The following is a 24739-nucleotide window of genomic DNA, read 5'->3' as shown; positions in this document are numbered from 1 at the left end:
GGGCGGGGGTGATTGGATCATGCAGGCAGATTTCTCATTGTTACTACCACCTTCTTGGTTCTGTCCTCGTGATAGTGAGTTCTTGCACGGTCTGTTTAAAAGTGTGGGCATCTTCCCTATCTCTCTCTTGTTCCTGCTCTTGCCATGTGATGTGACTGCTCCACTTTGCCTTCTGCCATGAGTAAAAGCTCCCTGAGGCCTCCCTAGAAGCCAAGCAGATCCCTGTGCGATGGTTGCACAGCCTGCAGAACCAATTAAACCTCATGAGTCAATTAAATTTCTTTTCTTTATAAATCACCCAGTCTCAGATATTCCTTTATAGCAAAACAAGAATGGCCTAAATCACTTGGATTATATTTTTTATGATGAAGACAAGTCTTTTTTTTTTTTGAGACAGAAACTTGCTTTATCACTTAGGCTAGAGTGCAGTGGCACAATCTTGGCTCACTGCAACTTCTGCCTCCCAGGTTCAAGATTCTTGTGCCTCAACCACCAGAGTAGTTAGCATTAGAGGCACATGCCACCATGCCCAGCTAATTTTTGTATTTTTACTAGAGTTATCTCTAGTAAAAATGTCACCATGTTGGCCAGGCTGGTCTTGAATTCCTGGCCTCAAATGCCTGCCTCAGCCTCCCAAAGTGCAACGATAACAGGTGTGAGCCAGTATGTTGGGCTAGGAGTAGTCCATTCTTAAACACTAATTTTTAACAAACCTTTCCAAATATCATGATTTATGATGATCATTTCCTTTCTTTCAGGTGAGGTCTTACTCTGTTGCCCAGGCTGGAGTGCAATGGCATGATCATTAGCTCACTGAAGCCTTGAGCTCCTGGTCTTAGGCATCCTCCTGCCTCAGCCTCCTGAGTAGCTGGAATTATAGACAGGTACCACCACACCTGCTCTAATTTTTTAATTTTTTGTAGAGATGGGTCTTACTATGTTCATCATGTCTCAAACTCCTGGCCATAATCTGTCCTTCTGCCTTGGCTTCCCAAAGTGCTGCGATTATAGATATGAACCACTGTGCCCAGCCTCCTTTTCATTAATATTCCATGTTTTCAGAATTCTGTTTTTAGCTTCTTATTTATGAAACAAAAGTTGGCTTTATAGGCTATTGCAACGTCTCCTTTTAGTTCACCCTTCATTAAATCAGAATGAATACAAATTTGAAAGATACTTAAATGTTGGTATATTTGGTTTGGTTGTGGTGTGTTATACTATTAAGTAGAGGAAACTGTGAGGCATTGAGGCAATTTTTATCATCTTTTTTCACCTTCATGCAATTATATAAACATTTTCATGACTAAAAATAAATTAGCCGGCCGGGCATGGTGGCTCACGCCTGTAATCCAAGCACTTTGAAGGCCAAGGCGGGCGGATCTCCTGATGTTGGGAGTTCAAGACCAGCCTGACCAACATGGTGAAACCCCATCTTAAATAAATAAATAAATAAATAAATAAATAAATAAATAAATAAGCCAACCACATCCAGGAAAGTCATAAGCATAACAGCAGTCAACAATGGAATTGTACATATTTGGATCACATTGTTAAGTCCCAGACAAAAAGAAAAAGCTGCCATATTTTACTCTCTTGGACACAGACCTATGAATATGAAATGCTTAAGGGCTAAAGACTTAACTAGTATCTTTGATATTTTGAGGACTTTGCACTGAGAACTTAAAAGATTTCTCTACCTGTAAACTTTACTTCTTGGTCTTCTTTCATAGCTCACTTTTTCTACTCCTTTTCTTCATGTACGTAGCTATAAAATTTGTCTCCCCAGGATGAATGAATGTGTCTTCTGTTCTTGTTTAAAAGAGGATGTTACTTAAAGAGCTTTGGAGCAAGCTCCGAATATAAAGCAACCTGCTAGGTTTCTGGAGAACACAACAGGGTGTGTTTCTTACCGTGGTCTCCCCAGTGCAGCTGTCATTCCTATAGAAAGCAACTGCCTCTTTTATAAGTTCCTCCAGTTGTGTGCATGAGGCACTTAGGGATCAGATTTTTGAAATTAACTCTAATGCAGCCACCAGAAATTTCCAAATTTAGATTAAAATCGTACTCTTATGTCATCTTATGTCTCTTGGCTGTGGTCCTAAAACTTCCCACTGAAATGATTCTGTTACCAGTGTGTCCCCTCCCAGGAAACTTTCCGCAGCTAAGTAATACTACCTTATTTCAAAAACTACAAATCAACCTCAGTGGAGGATAATTGCTAAATGCATTTAGCTAATACAAGGTAACCTCTAATAATACTTTGTACAGTCTTTTCAAAATTTTTCAAAATAACAATGCTTTATCTTAAGTTTTTAATCCTTATATGAAACTTGTGGGAAACAAAAAGATAATTAAATCCATGTGAGAGATAAGTAACTGAGGAAACAGAAAGGTTAAAACTGATCTGCTATTACTAACACAGCTGGTTTGTGGCAGTCAAAACAGAGTTGTGCTTTCTCCTTGGACTGTGTCAGCATCAGTGTTATATAATATCAACTAATAGTAAAAACCCACAGATTAAAGCTTAGTAAAATTAGTATGTAGATATGCAATTAGTAACCCTTACTTAGTAGCATAAAATTGAGGGAGCATCTTTTTTGGTATAGCATAGTTTTAAGAATTCCTCCATGGTGCAAATTTGATTAAAGAGATATCTTTCTGAGACATTGCAGGGACATTCTTTCTATTCAGATATTCTTGTTTCTATTTAATTTGCCCCTGACTGCTAAGTCAAATGTTGAGATAAGTCCAGAGTTAACTGGCAGCATTTAGTTCTCTTTTGTTATTAAATGTCTGGAAACCACAGGAAAGCCCCATTCCTTTGAAAATATTAATATATGTCTGTATTCTTTATAAAGCTTTATAAAACATCACAGGTCCTTGAAGTTGTTGCCCTGGCTCAAATTCTTAGTTTGACATAATGGCCATCTCCATCTTTTTCCCTTTGAAAGAAAAATTTCTTAATTTCTTGTCAAAAAAGTCGCATCTCTCAGGGTTGTTTCATATAACTATAACTTTAGATTTTATAATCTCATCAAAACTATTGGTTTGATTAAATTTAGGCAGAAATTTTATGTAGTCAGTACTTGATTTGGCTTCTTTTTAAAATCATGATTATTTAGACAGAAGAACTACTGATGTATTTGGAAACATTTGTAGTTGGAATAAGAATCAGAAGATGGTTTGTTGCTTGTTTACATTATTATTGAGATTCAGCTAGTACACATACTTGCAACAAATGGAGAAAACTTGCCGAGTTCTAGATTTTTTGTTCTTCCTGCTTGAGGCTGAAAGTCACGCTGCTTCCTCTTCACTGCTGTATGTTGACTTTTCCACTGTTAATTCTAAGCGTCCTTTAGATGATGTTATGTCATCAGGCTGTGTAAGAGGGTTTCCTTCCCTATCATAGCCAAACCAACGTGGAGGGTCATTAGAGTTGTATTCCTGCTGCTGAACTTTAGATGCCATTCTTTCAGCTGCATTCCTGTAATAACAGTGCTTAGCATTAGCTAGTTGCAGAAGTAATCCCTAGTGCAAATATTTCAAACTCAACCAAATTTGGAGTTAAAGAATTCACTGTCACTCACATAAGAGCTCTCTTGCCTTGCTGAGAGGATATGGGTAAGTGTACAAAAAAGCAGGGTCCCAAAGACTCAGTAGCTCTGATTCAGCCAGTTCAGAAATTAACGGATACAGGGAATGGGTAAAGAAACTACACATGGCCATGGAAGAGGAACACTGAAGCCTCTATTTACAGTGCTTTGAGTAAGCCCCTTTTTTGGTATTTCTAGTTTCTCTGATGAGAGAGTAACCTAACCAGCCTACCTGTGAGGGCTGACCATGCATCAGGCCAGAAGCTCTTAATCCAGAGTTCACAGATCCCTTGTGACTACATGGATGAACTTCAGGGAGGTCCATCAACTCCCTGAAAGTTCATACAGTTTTGTCTGTAACACGCATTTTTTTGAGGTTTGTGACTTAGATGTCCGTGACCAAAATGATTGAAAAATACTGTTATAGTCTTTCTTAGGAGGAAATAAGGAAGTAAAGAAGGCATCAGAAAAAAAAAAGTATATCTAACTTGAAAACAAAGCCATTTTGAGGACAGCAGGAATAAATTCCTTGCCTAGAAAGTTAGTTTGAATCACAAGATTAGTACTAAAAAGGAGATGAGTAATTGACCACTTCTGTAGAATTAGAAATGAGTAACTATGATGTAAACCCATGAAGGCATGAACTTCCCCCACTCTTGCTGTATGTTACATTGAGTTATTAATTGCAAAAGTCTGGAAACAGAGTCACTGATATGGAGCTGGCTTTACCATACACTTGGAATTAAGTTTGTGCTGAATGGCAATATGAGTTCAGATAAGGCAAAGAAATGTGAAGAAAAAATCCAGCAACATAGAGATACCAGTTAAAAATGCTGTTTCAATTAAATCTAACTTTAGATGTATTAAAATAATTGTAACCAAAGTCAACAGGGAGATAATCAAAGCATTGCTAAGTCTTCCTCTAAGCACATTGCTTTTTAGCTTATATATTTGCTCTCACACAAAACTTCTACAAATGTAAAAGAACAAATTGAGTAAAAGCAATTATCATATCCTAATTTCTAGTTTAGAGCCACCAATCCTTACGGATTAAAACTTGGCAAACAAGTTTATTCTTTACAGAGAAATATTTATTCTCAGTTTCAAAAATGGTAAGTTTATTGTCAAAGATAATGTTTTGCATTCTGTTAATTTTTAAAATCTTTTCTTAAGGTACTGTCCTGCATTTTAAACCTCTTCTGTAATCTTTATATATCCTCCAAGTAGAACATTATTATGCCAAAGTAATGGGTTTATATCTTTTGCTTTTAACCTATTCTTCACCTAATGATATTTCTCCCTTTTCAATTCTTTATAGGTGAGATTATCATATCTTTTTATGATGGGACAGAATTGAAATGAGCTGCACTTTGACTGTCCTACAAGAGTAGCACAGTTAGAGGCAACAATGTTCTTGACCTATAGGGAAAAGAAATGCTTGTTTTAGAGAGTAAAAGATTTACAAATCCTAGTTCACCGAGTTATATCTTACCTTTAATGTCAGAAGAGCAGCAGTTTTGAGAGTTCTAGATAACTGGTAAGAGCATAAGTATTCCTAATGCTAAGTCTGGAAATATGTAAATACTGAGTCCTATGGCTGCTCAGTCAGTTACAAGCCAGGGTACATTACATGGTAATTGTAATATAAAATAATTATCAAGTAGTGGGGATTTGAGAAAATAACAAGAAAAAGAAAGGTGAGAACGTTGACTCCTTAATATAAGAAAAGAAAAATAGGGAGTGAACAGGGCGACTACTTATTTAATGCAGTATGATGGGACAGCATTGAAATGAGCTGCATGTTGAACCCCAGCCATGAGTGAAGTGTCCAGTGGTATATGTATTTCTTTAATGTACTCATTCCTTGCCTTGATCCCTGTCCCCCTTATCCTAGCTCTGCTCTTCAGTCCACTCATAGGCAGCTTTAGTGAAACCAAACATCAGTGGGTCCCCTGACTAAAGGAATTGATGCTTACTGACTAGAGAAGAGCAAAAGATCAGATCTCAGACCCCTGCTCCTTCCAGACTCAAGTTCTGGGAGGTTAAGGCTTCCTCCACCTAGTGTGTCTCTAGGGCCTGTTTTAATCTTAAGTGCTTTCACAACAAGGGTGGTCCTAGAGAAAAACAGAAAATATGAATCTGTCCTGGAGCAAATCTAGGATTATTTTTAGAGAGCTATGAATAGTAGCGTATACTATTCCCTATTCCACTTCTTCCCTGCCCTTCAGGAAATCCTTAGCCATGACTAGCTGTCTTTACCACCTTTGGCATCCTCACGTGAACTATGGACCTTGCCAAGAGAAGAGATTGGCAAGTGATTGCCAGAAGGCTTTTCTGAATTCTTTATCATAGCATTCTATGTAGCTGTGTGTTCACACACACGCATCTTTTTAAAAAAAAAAAATTATATTCAGGGTGTACATATGCAGGTTTGATATGTGGGTATATTACATAATGCTTGGGTTTCGGCTTCTATTGAACCCATCAGTCAAACAGTGAACATAATGCCCATTAGGTACTTTTTTAACCCTTGCCATCCTCCCTGTGTCCTCACTTTGAGAGTTCCCAGTATTTACTGTTTCCATCTTTATGTCCAAGTGGTTAGCTCCCACTTAAAAGTGAGAACATGTGGTATTTGGTTTTCTGTTCCTGCATTAATTCACTTAGGATAATGGCCTCCAGCTGCATCCCTGTTGCTGCAAAGGACATGATTTCATTTTTTATGGCTGTGTAGGATTCCATGGTCTGAATGTTTCACATTTTCTTTATCCAATCCACCCCTGATAGGCACTTAGGTTGATCCCAGGACTTTGCTATTGTGAATGGTGCTGCAATAAACATACAAGTGCAGCTGTCTTTTTGATAGAATTATTTCTTTTCCTTTGGGTAGATACCCAGTAGTAGGATTACTGGGTCAAATGCTAATTCTATTTTTAGTTCTTTGAGAAATTTTTATACTGCTTTCCATTTTGTCTGACCTAGTTTACATTCCTGCCACAGTGTATAAGCATTCCCTTTTTTCCACGTCTTTACCAGCATCTGCTATTTTTTGACTTTTCAATAATAGCCATTCCCAGCTACTTAGGAGGCTGAGGAAGGGGAATCACTTGAACCTGGGAGGTGAAGGTTGCAGTGAGCTGAGATCATGCCATTGCACTCCAGCCTGACAGAGCGAGACTCCATCTCAAAACAAAACAAAACAAACCCATTCTGATTGGTGTGAGATGATACTTCACTGTGATTTTGATTTTGCATTTCCCTGATGATTAGCAATGCTGAGCATGTTTTCATGTTTGTTGGCCACTTGTATGTCTTCTTTTGAGAAGTGTCCGTTCATGTCTTTTGCCCACTTTTTAATGGGGTTATTTGGTTTTTGCTTATTGATTTTTTTTAAGTTCCTTATAGATTCTGGATATTAGACCTTTGTCAGATGAAAATTTGCGAATTTTTTCTCCCATATGTTTACTCTGTTAATGGTTTCTTTTGCTGTGCTGAAGCTCTTACACATGTATTTTGAATGGTATCAAGAAAGTTAAAAATAATGAAATGAAGGCAGAAATAAAGATGTTCTTTGAAACCAATGATAATGAAGACACAACATACTAGAATCTCTGGGACACATTTAAAGCAATGTCTAGAGGGAAATTCATTGCAATAAATGCCCAAATGAGGAGCAAGGAAGGTCTAAAATCAACACCCTATCATCAAAATTGAAAGAGTTAGAAGAGCAAGATCAAAAAAACTCAAAAGCTAGCAGAAGACAAGAAATAACTAAGATCAGAGCAGAACTGAAGGAGATAGAAACACAAAAAACCCTTCAAAAAAATCAATAAATCCAGGAGCTGGTTTTTTGAAAAGTTTAACAAAATAGACAGCTAGCCAGACTAATAAGAAAGAAAAGAGCGAAAAATCAAATAGATGCAATAAAAAACAATAAAGGGGACATCACCACTGATTCCACAGAAATACAAACTACCATCAGAGATTACTACAAATAACTCTGCACACAAACCAGTAAATCTGGAAGAAATGGATAAATTCCTAGATATACTGGAGGGTTTAGTCTTGCACCCTCCCAAGACTAAACCGGGAAGAAGTTGAATCCCTGAATAGGCCAATAAAAAGGTCTGAAGTTGAGGCAGCAATTAATAGCCTACCAACTAAAAAAAGCCCAGGTCCAGATGGGTTTACAGCCAAATTCTACCAGATGTACAAAGAGGAGCTGGTACCATTCCTTCTGAAACTATTCCAAGCAATACAAAAAGAGGGAATCCTCCCCAACTTATTTTATGAGACCGACATCATCCTAATACCAAAACTGGGCAGAGACACAACTGAAAAAGAGAACTTCAGGCCAATATCCATGATGAACACCAACGCAAAAGTCTTCAATAAAATACTGGCAAACAGAAAGTAACAGCACATCAAAAAGCGTATTCATCATGATCAAGTAAGCTTCATCCTGGGGATGCAAGGCTGGTTCAACATACCAAAGTCTATAAATGTAACCCATCACATAAACAGAACCAAAGACAAAAGCCACATGATTATCTCAATAAATGCAGAAAAGGCCTTTGAAAAAATTCAACAGCACTTTATGCTAAAAACCCTCAATAAACTAGGTATCGATGGTACATATCTCAAAATAATAAAAGCTATTTATGACAAACCTACAACCAATATCATGCTGAACAGGCAAAAACTGGAAGCATTCCCTAAGAAATCTGGCACAAGACAAGGATGCCCTCTCTCATCACTGCTATTCAGTATAGTATTGGAAGTTCTAGGCAGAGCAATCAGGCAGGAAAAAGAAATAAGGGATATTCAGTTAGGAAAAGAGGAAGCCAAATTGTCTCTATTTGCAGATGACATGATTGTATATTTAGAAGACCCCACCATTTCAGTCCCAAATCCCCTGAAACTGATAAGCAACTACAGCAAAGTCTCATGATATAAAATCAATGCACACAAATCACATGCATTTCTATACACCAATAACAGACAGAGAGCTAAAGCAAAAGTGAACTCCCATTCACAATTGCTACAGAGAGAATAAAATACCCAGGAATACAACTAACAAAGGATGTAAAGGATCTCTTCAAGAAGAACTACAAACCACTGTTCAATGAAATCAGAGAGGACACAAACAGATGGAAAAACATCCCATACTCATGGTTGGGAAGAATCAACATCGTGAAAATGGCCATACTGCCCAAAGTAATTTATAGATTTAACACTATCCCCATCAAGCTACCAATGACCTTCTTGACAGAACTGGAAAAAGCTACTTCAAACTTCATATGGAACCAAAAGAGAGCCTGCATAGCCAAAACAACCATTAGCAAAAAGAACAAAGCTGGAGACATCATGCTGCCTGACTTCAAACCATACTACAAGGCCACAGTAATCAAAACAGCATGGTACTGGTACCAAAACAGAGACATAGCGCAATGGAACAGAACAGAGGCCTCAGAAGCAATACTACACATCTACAATCATCTGATCATTGACAAACCTGACAAAAACAAGCAATGGGGAAAGGATTCCCTGTTTAATAAATGGTGTTGGGAAAACTGGCTAGCCATGTGCAGAAAGCAGAAACTGGACCCCTTCCTGACACCTTACACTAAAATTAACTCCAGATGGATTAAAGATCTAAACATAAGACCTAACACCATAAAAACCCTAGAAGAAAACCTAGGCAAAACCATTCAGGACATAGGTACAGGCAAGGACTTCATGGCTAAAACACCAAAAGCATTGGCAACAAAAGTCAAAATAGACAAATGGATCTAATTAAACTCCAGAGCTTCTGTACAGCAAAGGAAATAATCATTTGCGTGAACTGGCAGCCAACAGAATGGGAAAAATTTTTTGCAATCTACTCATCTGACAAATGGCTACTATCCAGAATCTACAAAGAACTAAAGCAGATTTACAAGAAAAAAACAAACCCATTCAAAAAGGGGCAAAGGATATGAACAGACATTTTACAAAAGAAGACATATATGAGGCCAAAAAACATGAAAAAATGCTCATCATCATTGGTCATTAGAGAAATGCAAATCAAAACTACATTGAGATACCATTTCACACCAGTTAGAATGGTGATCATTAAAAAATCTGGAGACAACAGATGCTGGAGAGGATGTGGAGAAATAGGAACACTTTTACACTGTTGGTGGAAGTGTAAATTAGTTCAACCATTGTGGAAGACAATGTGGCACTTCCTCAAGGACCTAGAAATAGAAATATCATTTGACCCAGCAATCCTATTACTGGGTATATACCCAAAGGATTATAAATTGTTCTATTATAAAGACACATGCACACATATGCTCATTGTGGCACTGTTTACAATAGCAAAGACCTGGAACCAACCCAAATGTCCATCATTGATAGACTAGGTAAAGAAAATGTGGCACATATACATCATGGAATACTATGCAGCCATAAAAAATGATGAGTTTGTGTCCTTTATAGGGATGTGGATGAATCTGGAAACCATCATTCTCAGCAAACTGACACAAGAACAGAAAACCAAACACTGCACGTCATCACTCAAAAGCGAGTGTTGAACAATGAGAACACATGGACACAGGGAGGGGAGCATCACATACTGCAGTCAGTGGAGGGGGCTATGGGAGGGACAGCAGGGGGTGGGGAGGGTGGGGAGGGATAATGAGGAGAGAAATACCAGATATAGGTGATGGGGGGGATGAAGGCAGCAAACCACTTTGCCATGTATGTACCTTTGCAACAATCCTTCATGATCTGCACCTGTACTCCAGAATCTAAAGTACAATAATAAATAAATAAGAAAAAAATGTAGAAACTATATTTCTGCCAGAAACATCTCTCTCTCTCTCTCTTCTGCCCCTCCCCTTTCTCTCTTAATAGCTTGATGCTGTAGTATGATCAGCACAGAGGAGCTAGGAAATACTGAAAAAAAAATGTATTCTTAGGAACCACTGTGTGCTCTAAATTCCATACAGCACATTTGGAATCCTTTGACTGCATTCCATCCTGTTTTGGCCTGCGTGACTGTGAGACCTTGTATGAAATGATTTGGGAATTCAACCAGTCTGCTGCAATGGTTAGTCATCATTACTGATTTAACCTGGTGAGAGAGGTTTCTTTGGATCAGTATAGAACAGTGATTTTCAAACCTTATATGTCACAGTTGTAATGTATCATATTAGGTGGTTAATAATAACACCGCACTGAAGTTTGTTAGTGACTTGTTTTTTATAAATTAAAAGAGATTCTGGGTTAGCCCTGTAGTAACATTATGTGTCCTTACTCACCTTTCCTTCTAATCTCTTGAGTAGGCAAAAAAAAGGAGGGGGGAATGTTGGAGCCACCACCACGGACTGCTCGTAATCCACAGCCTCTCTTATTGTGCATCAGATAGGCATAACAGAGCACGTGTCTACCCTTACCAATCACATCCCTTGAATGTCAGAGCTTTTAAAAAGCTTGAGAATGTAATCTAAAGGCAAAGAGCAGCACAGTGTGATTAAGACCTAGGTACAAAGTATGGCTCTCCTTATTTGTGTAAATGTGGACACCTTATTGAACCTGTTTCAACCAGTTTCCTTATCCATTTTTATGATAAAGGGTATTTGTAAGGATTATGTATGTAAAATAGGATTTATCACAGTATGTGGCAAATAATAATTGTTAAATAACATTACTTGTTCATACCGATAATAAAAGTCAACAGCTCCAAATCAAAAGGGTTTGAACCTTTCCATGAGCTGGAGAGAACTCTGAAAAGAGTTTTATTTTTTTAGCAACACGGATCTCCTAGAATGCCTGAGCAGTAGGAACTGCCTGAGTTGACCCTTCTAGCAACTGCTAAAGAAGGCCTTCAAGGAATCTTCATACTGTTATTTGGGGCTCTAAAGGCCACTAAGACTTTCTCTATGATTTCTCTAAAATGGAAGTTTTTTGGCTCCAGACACAAAAATATCAGAAAGGTCCCTTTACTTTTTAGAAAAAATTATTTCCAACTTTTATTTTAGGTTCAGGAGTACATGTACAAGATATACAGGTTACATAGGTAAACGTGGGCCATAGGGGTTTGCTGCACAGATCATTCCGTCACCCAGGTATTAAGCCCAGTATCTGCTAGTTATTCTTCCTGATTCTCCCCCTACCATCCACCCTCTGACAGGCCCCAGTGAGTGTTGTTCCCACCCATATGTCTATGCACTGTCACCATTTAGTTCCCACTTATAAGTGAGAACATGTAGAATTTGGTTTTCTGTTCTTGGGTTAGCCTTTTTGTTAACTATATAATTAGTGATTCTTCAGGTTCTCTGTGGTTCAGGCCCTCCTGGGTTGTAGGGGCCATTGTGAAAGTCTTTCTTCCTCTCTCCTGCTCCTTTTACCCTATTGCCTTTCCCCACAGAGGGCCATAAGTTGAATGGCTAGCTGTCACAACTGCTTCAGATACAAACAACTAGATTTTTTTGTCATGTTTTCTGATCATAGTTGTTACTTATTCCTCCTTGAAATAAAGGAGTCTTTATCTTGCATCCACATGGCGCTTCTGGGGTCACTTCCTGGAAACCCTTCTGACTCTGGGGTTGCTTAGAATGCCAGCTGTATCTTTTGCTGGAAACTCTCTGCAAAAGAGCTAGAGTCAATTTGCTCATGGACCAAAAGTTTGCTGCTCCTCTGGTTCAAAAAAGGTGAGCTGAGCAGACCTCTTTGATTTCCAAAGCTGGTGCAGTGGTTTCAGATTCCATTGAGTATGAGGGAATTTATATATAAAACAGTCTCTTCTGATGGCTGTAATTGGATTTTAAGGGATGCATCATATCTTGTTTTCATGGTCAAAATGGAATCAAGCATGTGGAGTGCATTGCTTTGTGATTCAAAGTCATTGAGCTTCTTCCCAAGCCAGGAAAATCTCCTTTATCCCACCTGCCAAAGGTTCTGTTTCACCCAGACAAGACAAAGCCTCTGCAGTTGAGGGAGCCACACTGGCCCTGCTTAGAGACTGAGCATAGGTAAGGGATTAGAGATCATCAAGGGCTTGAGTTTTGAAGGGTCTACATACACTCTGCATTTCCAACTCCACCAAAGGATCTAAATGCAAAAGAAAGCTGCTCTGTAAGAGAGCCCCTAGAGCTATCCCAAACAGCTGCATGTAGCTAGGCCTTACCACTTCTCTAATCAAAAATTTTGAGGCCAGGGTATTTCAGGAAGCCCCTAACTGACAAGTAGCACCCTCTCCTAGATGTTGGACAGATGTTGGACACATAAAGACAGATGTTTCTGGAGCATTACTAGTTTAAACACTGGGACTCTCCAAGCCACTCTGCAGTGAAGACTCTCCATTGCTAGACTAAGATGGAATCAAGGGATTATAGGCTTCTTTCCTGACAGAGCTAAGCAAGGGTGGAACTTTCAGGGAGACTAAAAAGTGGTGATGTGGCCTCTTCAGACAATGAGTTGCACACACCAAACCAGCCCCTTTCTAAGCATTAGGGCCAAGTCTCTGCCTGCTTCTTGTGGAAAAGGATAGCCAAGCTTGATTGTAGAAGATAAAATAGGCCTTTTGGCTGTCTTGGCTTAGACAATGGAATTTTTCATAGCTATAGCTGGTTTATTAGAGTTCTTCATTAGGGTTTTGGGACAAAGTCCAGCTAGTAACGAGGTCTTACTATGCCTTTTTTTTTTCCCATACATATTTTTTAAATCTAGAGACCTAGCAAGAAAACTGAGCAGTTAAAGGCAGGATATAGAGTTACTGGATATCCTGGGTCTTCTTGACCAGTCACTAGATTAATCATACTTCAACATCCCATATGTTGCTATAACAGAATACTACAGACTGGGTAATTTATAAAGAAATTTATTTCTCATAGTTATAGAGGCTGGAAGTCCAATATCAGGTGCCAGCATCTGGCAGGGGCCTTCTTGTTACATCATCCCATGGCAGGAGAGAAGGGGCCCTAACTCATCCTTTTGTCAGGAACCCACTCCCGTGATAACTAACTCACTTCCACGATAATGGCATTCATCTCCTAATCAACTCTTGAAGGTCACACCTCTCAACAATGTTGCACTGAGGATTAATTTTCAACACGTGAACTTGGGGAACACATTCAAACCATAGCATCACACCACGATTAGGTTCAAAGAGACCCTTGCCAGAAAGTCTCCATTCATTCCAGAATCTTATTAGAAGTTCAATAATATTAGTTTTTATAAATAGTGATTGGCAAAATACAATCAAAAGATTAGAAGCTAAGTTCATTTGAGTAACATATTATTCATTCACTGACGTCTTGCCCAAAGTTGGCTGTTAATAATCTGACGAGTTTGGCAGAGACTCCTAGGACCTGATTTCATGGTATGTTCTTTCAGTGAGGTTAATAGTATTCATATCAGAGTTATCTCTAGACCTATCAGGAAAAGTTGAGTTTCTACCCCTCCTCAAAAATTTTCAAGGACGTACCCCCTTCTCTCTGATCCAGCTCTAGCTGGCTGCCCTCCTTCTGCAGGCATGGGCCCAGTGGGAATGGCTATTTTACAAGTAATTTTTCTTTCTTTTTTCCATTTCATTTTAACACATACTTCCTTGGATAGAAACCATTTTCTTTCTCAGGCCTCAAGTAACCAGGGGCTCATGGTTTAGCTCATACCACAGCTACTTAATTAAGAAAGTTCCTCTGTGAAATCTACATGCCTGGGCCACATTGTGCACGTTATACTTTGATAATATTAATTCTTAGTATTTTTCACACCTGCACAATTGAACCTTACCTTCCATGTCAGGGAAAGGTCAAGGATTCTTATTTTAAGCACTTCATATGTTATTTCATCAGGTCAGTTAAAATACTTGCATATTTTTGCCCTCAGTCAAAAGGCAAAAACTTGTGAGCTGGTTTAATCAGATTATTCTCTTAATCCCCTAGGGGAGATTAACTGAATGGACTGTATTTTGAGAAATGAACAGAGGAAGAGCTAGAGTTAAAGCTTTGGACACCTGATTGGTCAAGGAAGGGAAGATGCTTAAAGTCAAAGGCCTACTGGAAAAGGGATAGGAAACCACAAAGGCCACTTTAGAACAACTCACAGCGTCTGCTTCAATTAGGCAAAAAATAAAATGAAATGAAACTTTCTAACACTGAAAGCCACTATATATATGAACATCATAGCCATATACTACGTTTTCTCAGAAAGTAGTCTCAAAGTTTATCATAGTCAGGTACGTACTTACTTGGAAATATTTGTGCAGTATTGCATCTTAAGGATCCGGAGTTGTTTACAGCCTATCTGAAGGTCCTCAAGGATTTGATTAGTAAGCAAGACACAACCAGAGATATCCAAAATGTGCAGGTAATGGCATTTTGCCGATAACATCTCCATCGCTGAGTCAGTAATCTGTACACAGAGCCAAAGTAAGTACTGGTTATTCAAACACTATCTCAGGGAAGAACAGTGCCTTAGTCACTGTGGGCCACTATAATAAAGTACCACAGACTGTGTGGCTTAAACATCAAACATGTATTTCTCACAGTTCTAGGGGCTGGGAAGTCTAAGATCAAGATAAAGATAGAGGTACCTTCAACTGGTATCTTGGGAAGTCCCTCCTTGTTGGCAGATGCCTGCATTCTCGCTCTCTTCTCACATAGCAGAGAGAAAGAGAGACAGCTCTAGTCTCTCTCTTCTGATACAGTCGTAATCCCATCATGGGAGCTCTACCCTTATGATCTCTTCTAAACCTATTTACTCCCAGAGGCCCCACTTTGTATTACTGTTGCAGTGGAAGTTGGGGTTTCAACATAAGAATTTCTGGAGGACAAACATTCAATTTAAAACAAATAGAATAACAAAATCAGAACACTTGCAAATTCTCTTTTACCCAGCTTGTCACATGATGGGCCTGCAATTCAAGTGAGTTGTTAGTAACTGTTTCCAACTAAGGTCAGAACAGTAAAATATCTGCCTCAACTAGCACAAATAGAAATTGTGATCTTAGCAAGGCACAGTGGCTCATGCATGTAATCCCAGCACTTTGGTAGACTGAGGCAGCCAGACTGCTTGAGCCCAGTTCGAGATCACATGGTGAAACTCCCAAAAATACAAAAATTAGCTGGGCATGGTGGCTCGTGCCTGTAGTCCCAGCTACTTGGGAGGCTGAGGTGGGGGGATGGCTTAAGCCTCAAAGGTGAATGCTGCAGTGAGCCAAGATCATGCCACTGCACTAGGTGACACTGCGAGACCCTGTGCCCGACCCCCACCAAAAACAAAGTCGTGATCTTGCTGTTATTTTCATTTAAGAGTCCTCTGGTTTGGATAGGAAACTTCATCAAAAGTTTTGGTAATACCTGTCACACCAATATGAGCAACTTATGAAATGCTATAGAGATGGGATTTGGCTTTAAATTTAAAATCCTCTCTAAGGCATTGTCAATTTGAAAACATATGTTTAATAACATTACATGTTGAAAAAACTACAAAATATATATCCTCTGAAGTTAATCTGCAGACAGGATCGTATTACTATAAGAAAGGACTTGGACATCACTGATGGTTTGGATGTAAAAAGATGGAGTAACCTGTTCTGGAAAGGAACAAGTAGGTGAGACAGATATTTGGAAGCAAGGGAAGAAAGAGAAGCAGAAGCCACAGAGACTACACAAGTCCCACTCTGAAATATTCTGCCAAGGGTTCTAACATCTCACAGTTTTGCCCAGATGTTCTACAGAGGTAATTCAACTATACTACTTAAATTATTTCACTTACCCAGGACTAGCTTTTGAATTTATAGCTGAACTGAGCCCAGCTGCAGAATCAACTAGATTACTCTTTCCAGTGGAATTTTTTCCAACTGGATTCAATTTCTTATTTTAAATGTTTGAATATTCTAAAAAACATAGGCCATGAGGCTTGGCTCTTGTTTTAACATAAAGTTAAAAGAATTATCCAGAAAAGGCTTTCAGTTTGAAATATACACTTTTTAAGTTTGGGAAAAAGAGATGTTGTCATTGTCTAAACATGCTTTGTTTCCAGAACATGCTCAGGAACAAGGTTAAACATTACGACTGACTCTCACAAAAATGCCTTCAGATATTCCTGCCATACTAGGTTGATCTCTGAGGATCTGATGACATGGGAAAAAAAAAAAAAAAAAAAAAAAAGCCCTCAGAATTGTAGAGGAAAGGAAGGATAGTGAGGTGATGGAAAAGTCTAGGGGAGGTGGAGTTCAGAGTAGTAGGTTTGGTTTGATACTAGGAGAGCTGAAAAGGAGCCTGACAGTTCCTGTAGATCAGAAGCTCAAGTTGTTCAATGACTGAGGTGATATCGTTGGGATTTATGGATTAAGAGCTGGGAACTGGAGATGGAAATAACTTTGCTACATTTTTAACTCCCAGATATAAGGACCTGGTCCCAGCATCACTGGGCAGATTATGTTACTTTCAACACAACTACCTTTGATTCTCTGAAAAAAATGTTTTGGTTTATTTTTAAATGAAATTATTTTACATTTTAACAATAATATAAGCACATTGCCAAAAAATAGCAATAATAGTGAAGGAAAGCAATTATAAATTTATCACCTTAACATAACTACTTTTAATGTTCTGGAATATTTCTTGCTAGCTCCTCATTCCTACCCCCCATTAACAGATTTGTAAATATAGTAATTACATTTAGTTTGCATCCTGCTTTTTTTTTTTTTTTTTTTTTTTTGAGACAGTCTTGCTTTGTTGCCCAGGCTGGGAGTGCAGTGCCATGATCTAGGCTCACTGCAACCTCTACCTCCCAGGTTCAAGTAGTTCTCCCACCTCAGCCTTCCAAGTAGCTGGGATTACAGGTGCCTGCCACCACACCCAGCTAATTTTTGTATTTTTAGTAGAGATGGGGTTTCACTACATTGGTCAGGCTGGTCTCAAACAGCTGACCTCGAGTGATCTACCCACCTTGGCCTCCCAAAGCGCTGGGATTACGGGCATGAGCCACCATGCCTGGCCTTCTTTTCTTTTCTTTCAAAGAGTTGGGTTTCACCATGTTTCCCAGGCTGGCCTGGAACTCCTGGACTCAAGCTGTCCTCTTGCCATAGCCTCCCAAGTGGCTGGGACCATAGCTGTGCACCACCAAACCCAGCTTGCATCTTGCTTTTTTGTTTTTCCCAGTGCATTCTCATACTGCTTCACAGTCTTCATATTTACAATCTTTAATTATTATAAAATGGTTTAATAGGTGTGGTTTAGTTTATCATTCAGACATTTCTGGTCATGTCAGTTATTTTCAGGTTTTTACTATTTAAATCACATTTTGATGACTGTGTTCATAAATATAGTCTTTTCCAAGTTTTGGACTGTTTCCCTCAGGATAGATTTCAGAAAGTGGATTTGTATGCTATAGTTTGAATGTTTGTCCTCTCCAAAGCTCATGTTGAAACTTAATTCTCGATGTGACGTACTGAGAGGTAGGGCCCTGAAGAGGTGATCAGGTCATGAAGGCTCTGCTCTCATCAATGGATTAACATGCTATCATGGGAGTGGGGCTAGTGGCTTTATAAGAAGAAGAAAGACCTGAACTAGCCTGTTAACATGCCCAGCTCCCTTGCCATGTGATGTCCTGCATTGCCTTGGAACTCTGCAGAGAGTCCTTGCCAGCAAGAAGGTTCTCCACCAGATGCTCCACCTTGACCTTGGACTTCCCAGCCTCCAGAACTGTAATATTACTAAACAAATTTTGTTCTTATAAATTACTCAGTGTCAGGTATTCTGTTATACACAACAGAAAATAGACTAAGACAGGGTATGATCATTTCTGTGGCTCTTGTTTATGTACTTTCACATTGCTTCACAAAAGGATTATACCCATCTATAATGCTATCTACAATACAAGGACCAGTTTCACTGGCCCCCTGCCACCCACTAGGCATTACCATTAAAAATATGCAATTTGGTAGGTAATAAATGATACTTCAAATAATGTTTTAACTTGGATTTCTTTCTTATGTTGGATCTTTATCCACATTGTTTACTAGTAGTATTTTCTCAGATTTGAATCCCGTAGCTCTGACACTATATAACTGTGACCATAGGCAAGTTGCTTAAATTCTGAGCCTCAATTTCCCCATTTGTAGAATGGTTACCCAAGACTGCCACAGAACTAAAGGAGAGCAGGTATGTGACCAGCGACTTGCATAAAGCAAGCATTCAATACATGACAGCTTTAATTATGATTATTCATATCCTTTGCCATTAATATATGAGATCTGGCTTTTTAAAGTAGGAACCCTTTATACGAAAGAGAACTTGACCATTGTCTTTCAGTTTGCTGAATTATACTTTTATTTTTTCTCCCTCTTTCCCCTTCCCCACCAATTCCTGTTTTGATTGTGTGGGGAATCAGGTCATTTTACTAGCACTTCTAGTGATGATCCCAAGAAAAAAACTGCCTTGAAGATGGACAGCAAGAAAGAGGCTGAACAGTCCAGAAAATGAACTTTTAGGTTAATAACAATTGGTTTCATGAGATATTAACTAATGAAAATCTAATGCAGTAAGAAATGATATGTTTTGAAGTTCAGGTCAAAAAAAGAGAACCCAAGTTTTTGCTCTAGCTTTTTGTCAAGACCCTGAACTGTGGAAGGGCTTTTAAATATAATAAAAATATTTTGAATATAAGCTGGGCATGCTGGCTCATGCCTGTAATCCCAGCACTTTGAGAGGCTGAGGCAGGTGGATCACTTGAGCCTAGGAGTTTGAGACCAACCTGGGCAACATTGTGAAACCCTGTATCTGCAAAAAATACAAAAATTAGCTGGGCATGCCTGTAGTCCAGCTACTCAGGAGGCTGAGGTGGGAGGATAACTTGAGCCTGGGAAGTTGAGGCTGCAGTGAGCTGTGATTTGCACCACTTACACTGCAGCCTGGGTGACAGAGTGAGACCTTGTCTCATATATATGTAATATATATGAGATATATTAGATATATTTGCAAGAGAGGGAAAGGCTCTCAGGAAATTATCTTCTTGCATATTATGTTACATTATGCTGTATTTGGCCATTTCCTAACAGCTCTGTTGTATTATTTTTATTTGTGAGAATGTAGCTGTGGTAGATTAAAAATGGCCACAAATGCTTTGCAGCTACTCTCAGCAAGAAGTAGAATCTGTTTCCTCACCTCTTGAATCTAGGCTAACCTTGTGACTTGCTTTGACCAAAAGAATGGAGGAGAAGTCATATTCTTCTGGGCAAGGCCTCAGAATGCCTTGTAACTTGTATCCTCGGCCCTTAGCCTCTTGGAATGTGTTACTGCCCTTGAAGCAGCTCAGCTAGCTTGCTAGAGGATGAGACCACGTGAAGTTGAAGGAAGTTATCCCAGTGGGGTCCCCTAGGCCAACCAGCTCTTAGGGGAGTCAAGAGATGACTGCAGATGCTTGGGTAACCATGGGGCCAACCACTATCAGAAGAACCATGTAGCCAGAACCAGCCCAAATTCCTGGCCCACAGGATTGTGAGAAAATAAAACAGTAATTGTCTTAAGCCACTGAGTTTGAGAGTGACTGTTTACATAGCAATAGATCAGCCAATACCATGTGCCAGGAATCTCACCCTTTGTAATATATAGTAAAATATGACCCATTGATCATTTCTTTCCCTTATGACCATTTTGAAACCTCTAATTGATTTTCCTTATGGTCATTTTAAAACCTCTAAGGTGAAAGAATTCCAAACATGTTAGCCAGCTGCACTAAGAAAGTAAAGGTTGAAAAGGGTAGGATTGTCATGGGGAATCTCAGAATTAGCAAATCTCTTATTCCTCTCCCTTTACACAGCAAGTCTGTGGAATTGGAATAAAGTTCCCTCACTAAACATTCAGTCATTTGCCCAATACTCTATACCTTTCCACTCCTAATTTCTCCATCTGTAAAATTAGGGTAATTTAAAACAAAAAATAGTGTTTACTCTCATCTCTCATTGTTTCAGTGGTCTGGAGACATTTGTCCAGATAATAAACTTTTTGGATAAAGTGTTTTACCATATAAGTATAAGAGAAATTCTGTGCATGCCCTGGGGATTTCTCCCAGCTCACAGGGTTGTGTAGCTTTAGCTAAGCCCAGGGCCTTCGGGGAGAGCAGCCGGGTTTTGTGACCTTGTTCTGTCACCTTCTCAGAAGTATTTCACCTGCAGGACAGTTCAAATAGGCTTGGGCACACCCAGTTCTCTCCCTTTTGTAGACTGTCATTCTCAAGAATAACTACAGATTGTGCGGAGGATATAACATCCTGAGATCGAGGATGGGGGTTCTAACTGGAACAGCCAGGCTCTGTTCCAATTCCCCCTAAAAACAGGACACCTTTCTGTGCTTCAGCCCAGTGGATCAAGTGATCCCCAGGTTATAAAACCCAAGGTGGTCCAACTTCCAGAGTCCCTCAGCTGCAGTGCAAGTGGAACATTTACAGTTGAGACTTAATCTACCTTGGGCAGCTTTCCTGAGACTTGGGAAACGGGCTCTCCAGGAATTCTCAGCTTCTATTGTGGCTTGCTGCCTATCTGTAAGGAATCCACTTCATGAAGCTTTTTGTGTATGAATTTGTCCTGTCTTACCAGAGTCAGACAAATTGGTAACCAGTGCACAGTGGGTCTTCTTCACATCACCTACACTGATGACAGAAATGCAGTTCTAAAGCACTGGCCTGTTTTGCTTACCTTATCCCTCTCAAAGGTGCATTGCACAAACATTCTGTCATTGTTCAGGGCTTTCCTTTAATTTTTCCCATTTCCTACCCCCTTTTCTTTCTAAACATGACTAACTCCTACTTCACATCAGTCATGGGGGTCAAAAGTGACAGTGTTAACCACAGGGCATAATGCACTGCTGAGTGCTTTGAACTGGGCCCAGAGCAATCAGCTTTTCCCCTGATTTGTAGCTATATTTGCTTTCCTTGGCATTTTAGTGTTGAGCAGGACAAGGTCACAGTACTACTGACTGACCTTGGAGGTGAAGTGGTTGCAAGGAAAAGCTGGCCTTTCTGGGGATGGATAAGGTGACAATTCAAAATTTACCTGTGGACTTTTGGGAAACCTGGCATAAAACGATGATGAATCAGACACTAATGTGTCTGATTTATGGCTCATCGAAATCAACATAAGTGGAGTATGTTAGGCTAGACCACAGCCAGCCTTATGACCTCAGGGTGAATTGAGGAATAGGCCAAATGATGATCCCCACATCTTCTGAATCAGGATACTCATCTGACCCACGATCGGACCAGAACAATTCAGATGATACAGCTAAACCTTTTTACTCCTTTATATCAGAGTTCTAAAATAATCAACCCTTCCTTCCTTCTTCTCCTTCTAAACATTTGATACAGATTTATGCATTTCATGCATATTTGTTTAACATCTCCCTTAGCTTCTGGAGACAATATCCATGCTCACTCTATAGAAGGAATTCCCTCAGTTCATAACAAAAAACAAAAAAACAAAAGCAAACAAACAAAATCCTCTGCTCTACTCTATGTTTGCACTGGAGTCTTTTCTTTTCTTATTCTCCTACTTTATGCTTTAGAGCCACTAAAAAACCCAGTCTCCATCTGTGCCTACTTTACAACCAGGGCAGTTCTCACTGAGCCATGTGTTGCCCATATGTCTGTGTGGTATGAACACAAGAATCCCAGTGAAGTATCACTATTTAAGCTGCAGAGAGTCAGTTGGTCAGTGCTGCTACTGTTCTGGGTTCCTTGACCCAGCTCACTAATAGAACCAAATGATAATGACCAGAGAGACATCTGGTTCCCCTAGTTCTAAACAAGTATATTATTAAACAAAAACAATTTTGCTGTGAATGTTTTGGCTTAGTTTTACCATGGTTTACCACATCTTTTTCCCTGCTGCCTCCTCCCTATTATTGCAGCACAATTAGCTAACCATACAAACCAAACAACATAGAAGCTGAACTTCTAGATTAAATAAAGGGCATCTTGAGAATTGGTGTGATGCTGCAGTAAATAAAAGCCTTCAGAGTGTATAACAGAAAAGAACATGACTGTTAATAACCTTGTAATTTCTGAGTATTTTAAAAAAAGATTTCTTAGTTTTCTTCCTTCTTCATACTTTGCTAACTTAAAGTTTTTCCTGTTAATTTGTGTTGATCAGTATCTCCCACTTTATAGACTTTCCTCTTATGTCTGGTAATCCTTTTGTTCATTATTAAGAGTGGAGGACTAAAAATGAATTGGAAGGTCTGAGTACATGCTTCTCTACTGTAAGCTTCAATGAAGGATGATCTAGGTGGGTTATCTGCTGGGAACCGCCCCCTTCACTGCCATGTCAGTTATTTTAGGTCTTTCTTCTTGGGTTAGTCAGGGTTCCCAGAGAAGAGGTTACCAATCTCCCACCTGGAGAAAAATATCTGGCAGCCAAGTTCTTGATGCTCAGTTGGAAAAAGTGTTTGAACATCTCTGCACTCAGCATTCAGTCACTTAATTAGCCTAGCAACCCTCTGTTTTACCATCTCTAGAGTAGTAGGTACTTCAAGAACAATTCTGGCCCTTGCCTCTACCAGAGAACATTTGGTAAGGTCTGGAAGGATGGAATCTTAGGTGCTATTGACATATAGTGAGTAGAGGGCAAGCATGCTGTTAAACGTCTACAGTGCACAGGATATAAACACACACACACACACACACACACACACACACACACACACCCCACCACCAACACCATCACAAAGAATTATCTTGTCCAAAATATCAACTACTGTCACGGTTGAAGAACCGGGATTTAGGAAATAAATCTCCAGGCTTCTATTTGGGGTGGGGAGAGACAGTTACCCAGATCTGTGGAGTAGGGGCTGGAACCTAGAGATCTAGCTACTTCTTAAGAATCTCTAACTTAGTCTTCCTTATTTTCATACCTACTCTTAACCCAGTTCCAAAGGTACACTGTGCTCCCAAGTTTGAAGATTATAGTATAAATCAGATTTTTTTTCCAGCTTTCTCTACTGTTGGCTTAGGATTCAAAGCAGTCTCTGGTCTGCTAAATTAGTCTGTCTATTTTCAAGCTTCCAAATTTTTGTTGTTCTTGTCTCCTCTCCTGTTTTTCTTATCCACATGGGCCCTCAATCCTCATCTCTAGTTTTGGTAGGGTTTCAAGAGGAACAAAATTACATGTGTATATTCAGTCTACCATTATTAATCCAGAACCCACATCTCTAGTTCTTTACAAGGAGACATATTCATAGTATATTGAAAAGTAGGTTAAAATGTATTTTGGAAAGTATGATTCTATTCTTTAAAAAAAAAAAAAAGGCAAAATGCAAACTTCCTGTAACTATGACTAATCTCTTTGTACATAGAAAAAAATTCTATAGAATAAAATATCAGCAATGGTTATGTCCAGGTGGTGATGGGACAATGGATTCAAAATTCACCTGTGGACTTTTGGGAAACCTGGCATAGAATGATGAACCAAACACTAATGTGTTTTATGGCTTGTCAGAATCAACATAAGTGGAATATGTTAGACTGGAGCACAACTTTATGACTTCAGGGTAAGTTGAGGAGTATTCAGATTAGTCCAAATGATGGCCCCAACCTCTTCTGAATCAGGATACTCATCTGGCCCACAATTTAAACAGAAAAATTCATATGGTAAAGCTAAACCTTGTTACTCCTTTATATCAGAGTACTAAAATAATTGTTTCCTGGACGATCCAAGATGGCCAAATAGGAACAGCTCTGGAGTGCAGTTCCCAGCAAGAATGCAGAGGGCGAGTGATCACTGCACTTCCAAATGAATTTTTACTACCCACAGACTAGGAGATTCCCGGGCAGAAAAGCACCCCGAGTCTCCAGCACGTCTGTTTCAGCCAGTGCAGCAGGTCTCCACACAAAAACTCACACAAATCTGGATGCCATTTCAATTGGCACCTGGAACTCCTGGGAGACAAGAGTCACCCATTCAACTGAAAAAAAGGGGGTGAAACAGGGAGCCAGGTGATCTGGCTCAGCGGGTCCCACACCCACAAAGACCAGCAATCTGAAATGCTCTGGATTGAGAGTTTCACAGCAAGAACAGCTGGACCCGGGTCAGTCCAGCTCTGTGGGGAGAGGGGCATCTGCCATTACCAAGACAGTCCACCACTACTGAGGCAATC

At 39.4% G+C, this 24739-nt stretch overlaps 2 protein-coding genes across 4 annotated transcripts in view; one reads left to right on the top strand and one right to left on the bottom strand.

Annotated features, from left to right (window-relative positions):
- The window catches only part of FAM185A (family with sequence similarity 185 member A), a 57711-nt gene extending 55669 nt beyond the window's left edge, over nucleotides 1–2042 (top strand). Inside the window, exon 9 of the mRNA XM_074379291.1 lies at nucleotides 759–2042. The gene's annotated coding sequence lies outside the window, so the exon portion shown is untranslated. The remainder of the gene's footprint in view (nucleotides 1–758) is intronic.
- Nucleotides 2043–2455: 413 nt separating this feature from the next.
- FBXL13 (F-box and leucine rich repeat protein 13) overlaps nucleotides 2456–24739 on the bottom strand; it is a 230032-nt gene continuing 207748 nt past the window's right edge. For 2 of the 3 annotated variants that reach the window (XM_074379286.1, XM_074379285.1), the window contains 2 exons: nucleotides 14833–14996; nucleotides 2456–3484 (listed from right to left, as the gene is read on the bottom strand). In XM_074379286.1, coding sequence (XP_074235387.1) covers nucleotides 3295–3484; nucleotides 14833–14996 — 354 coding nt within the window. In that variant the 3' untranslated portion in view covers nucleotides 2456–3294. The remainder of the gene's footprint in view (nucleotides 3485–14832; nucleotides 14997–24739) is intronic. The other variant, XM_074379284.1, reaches the window with a different exon arrangement.

The sequence above is a fragment of the Saimiri boliviensis genome, chromosome 10, assembly GCF_048565385.1.
Source record: "Saimiri boliviensis isolate mSaiBol1 chromosome 10, mSaiBol1.pri, whole genome shotgun sequence".
NCBI lineage: Eukaryota > Metazoa > Chordata > Mammalia > Primates > Cebidae > Saimiri > Saimiri boliviensis.
The sequence above is the reverse complement of the archived record's forward strand: the minus strand, read 5'-3'. Positions and strand labels throughout refer to the sequence as shown.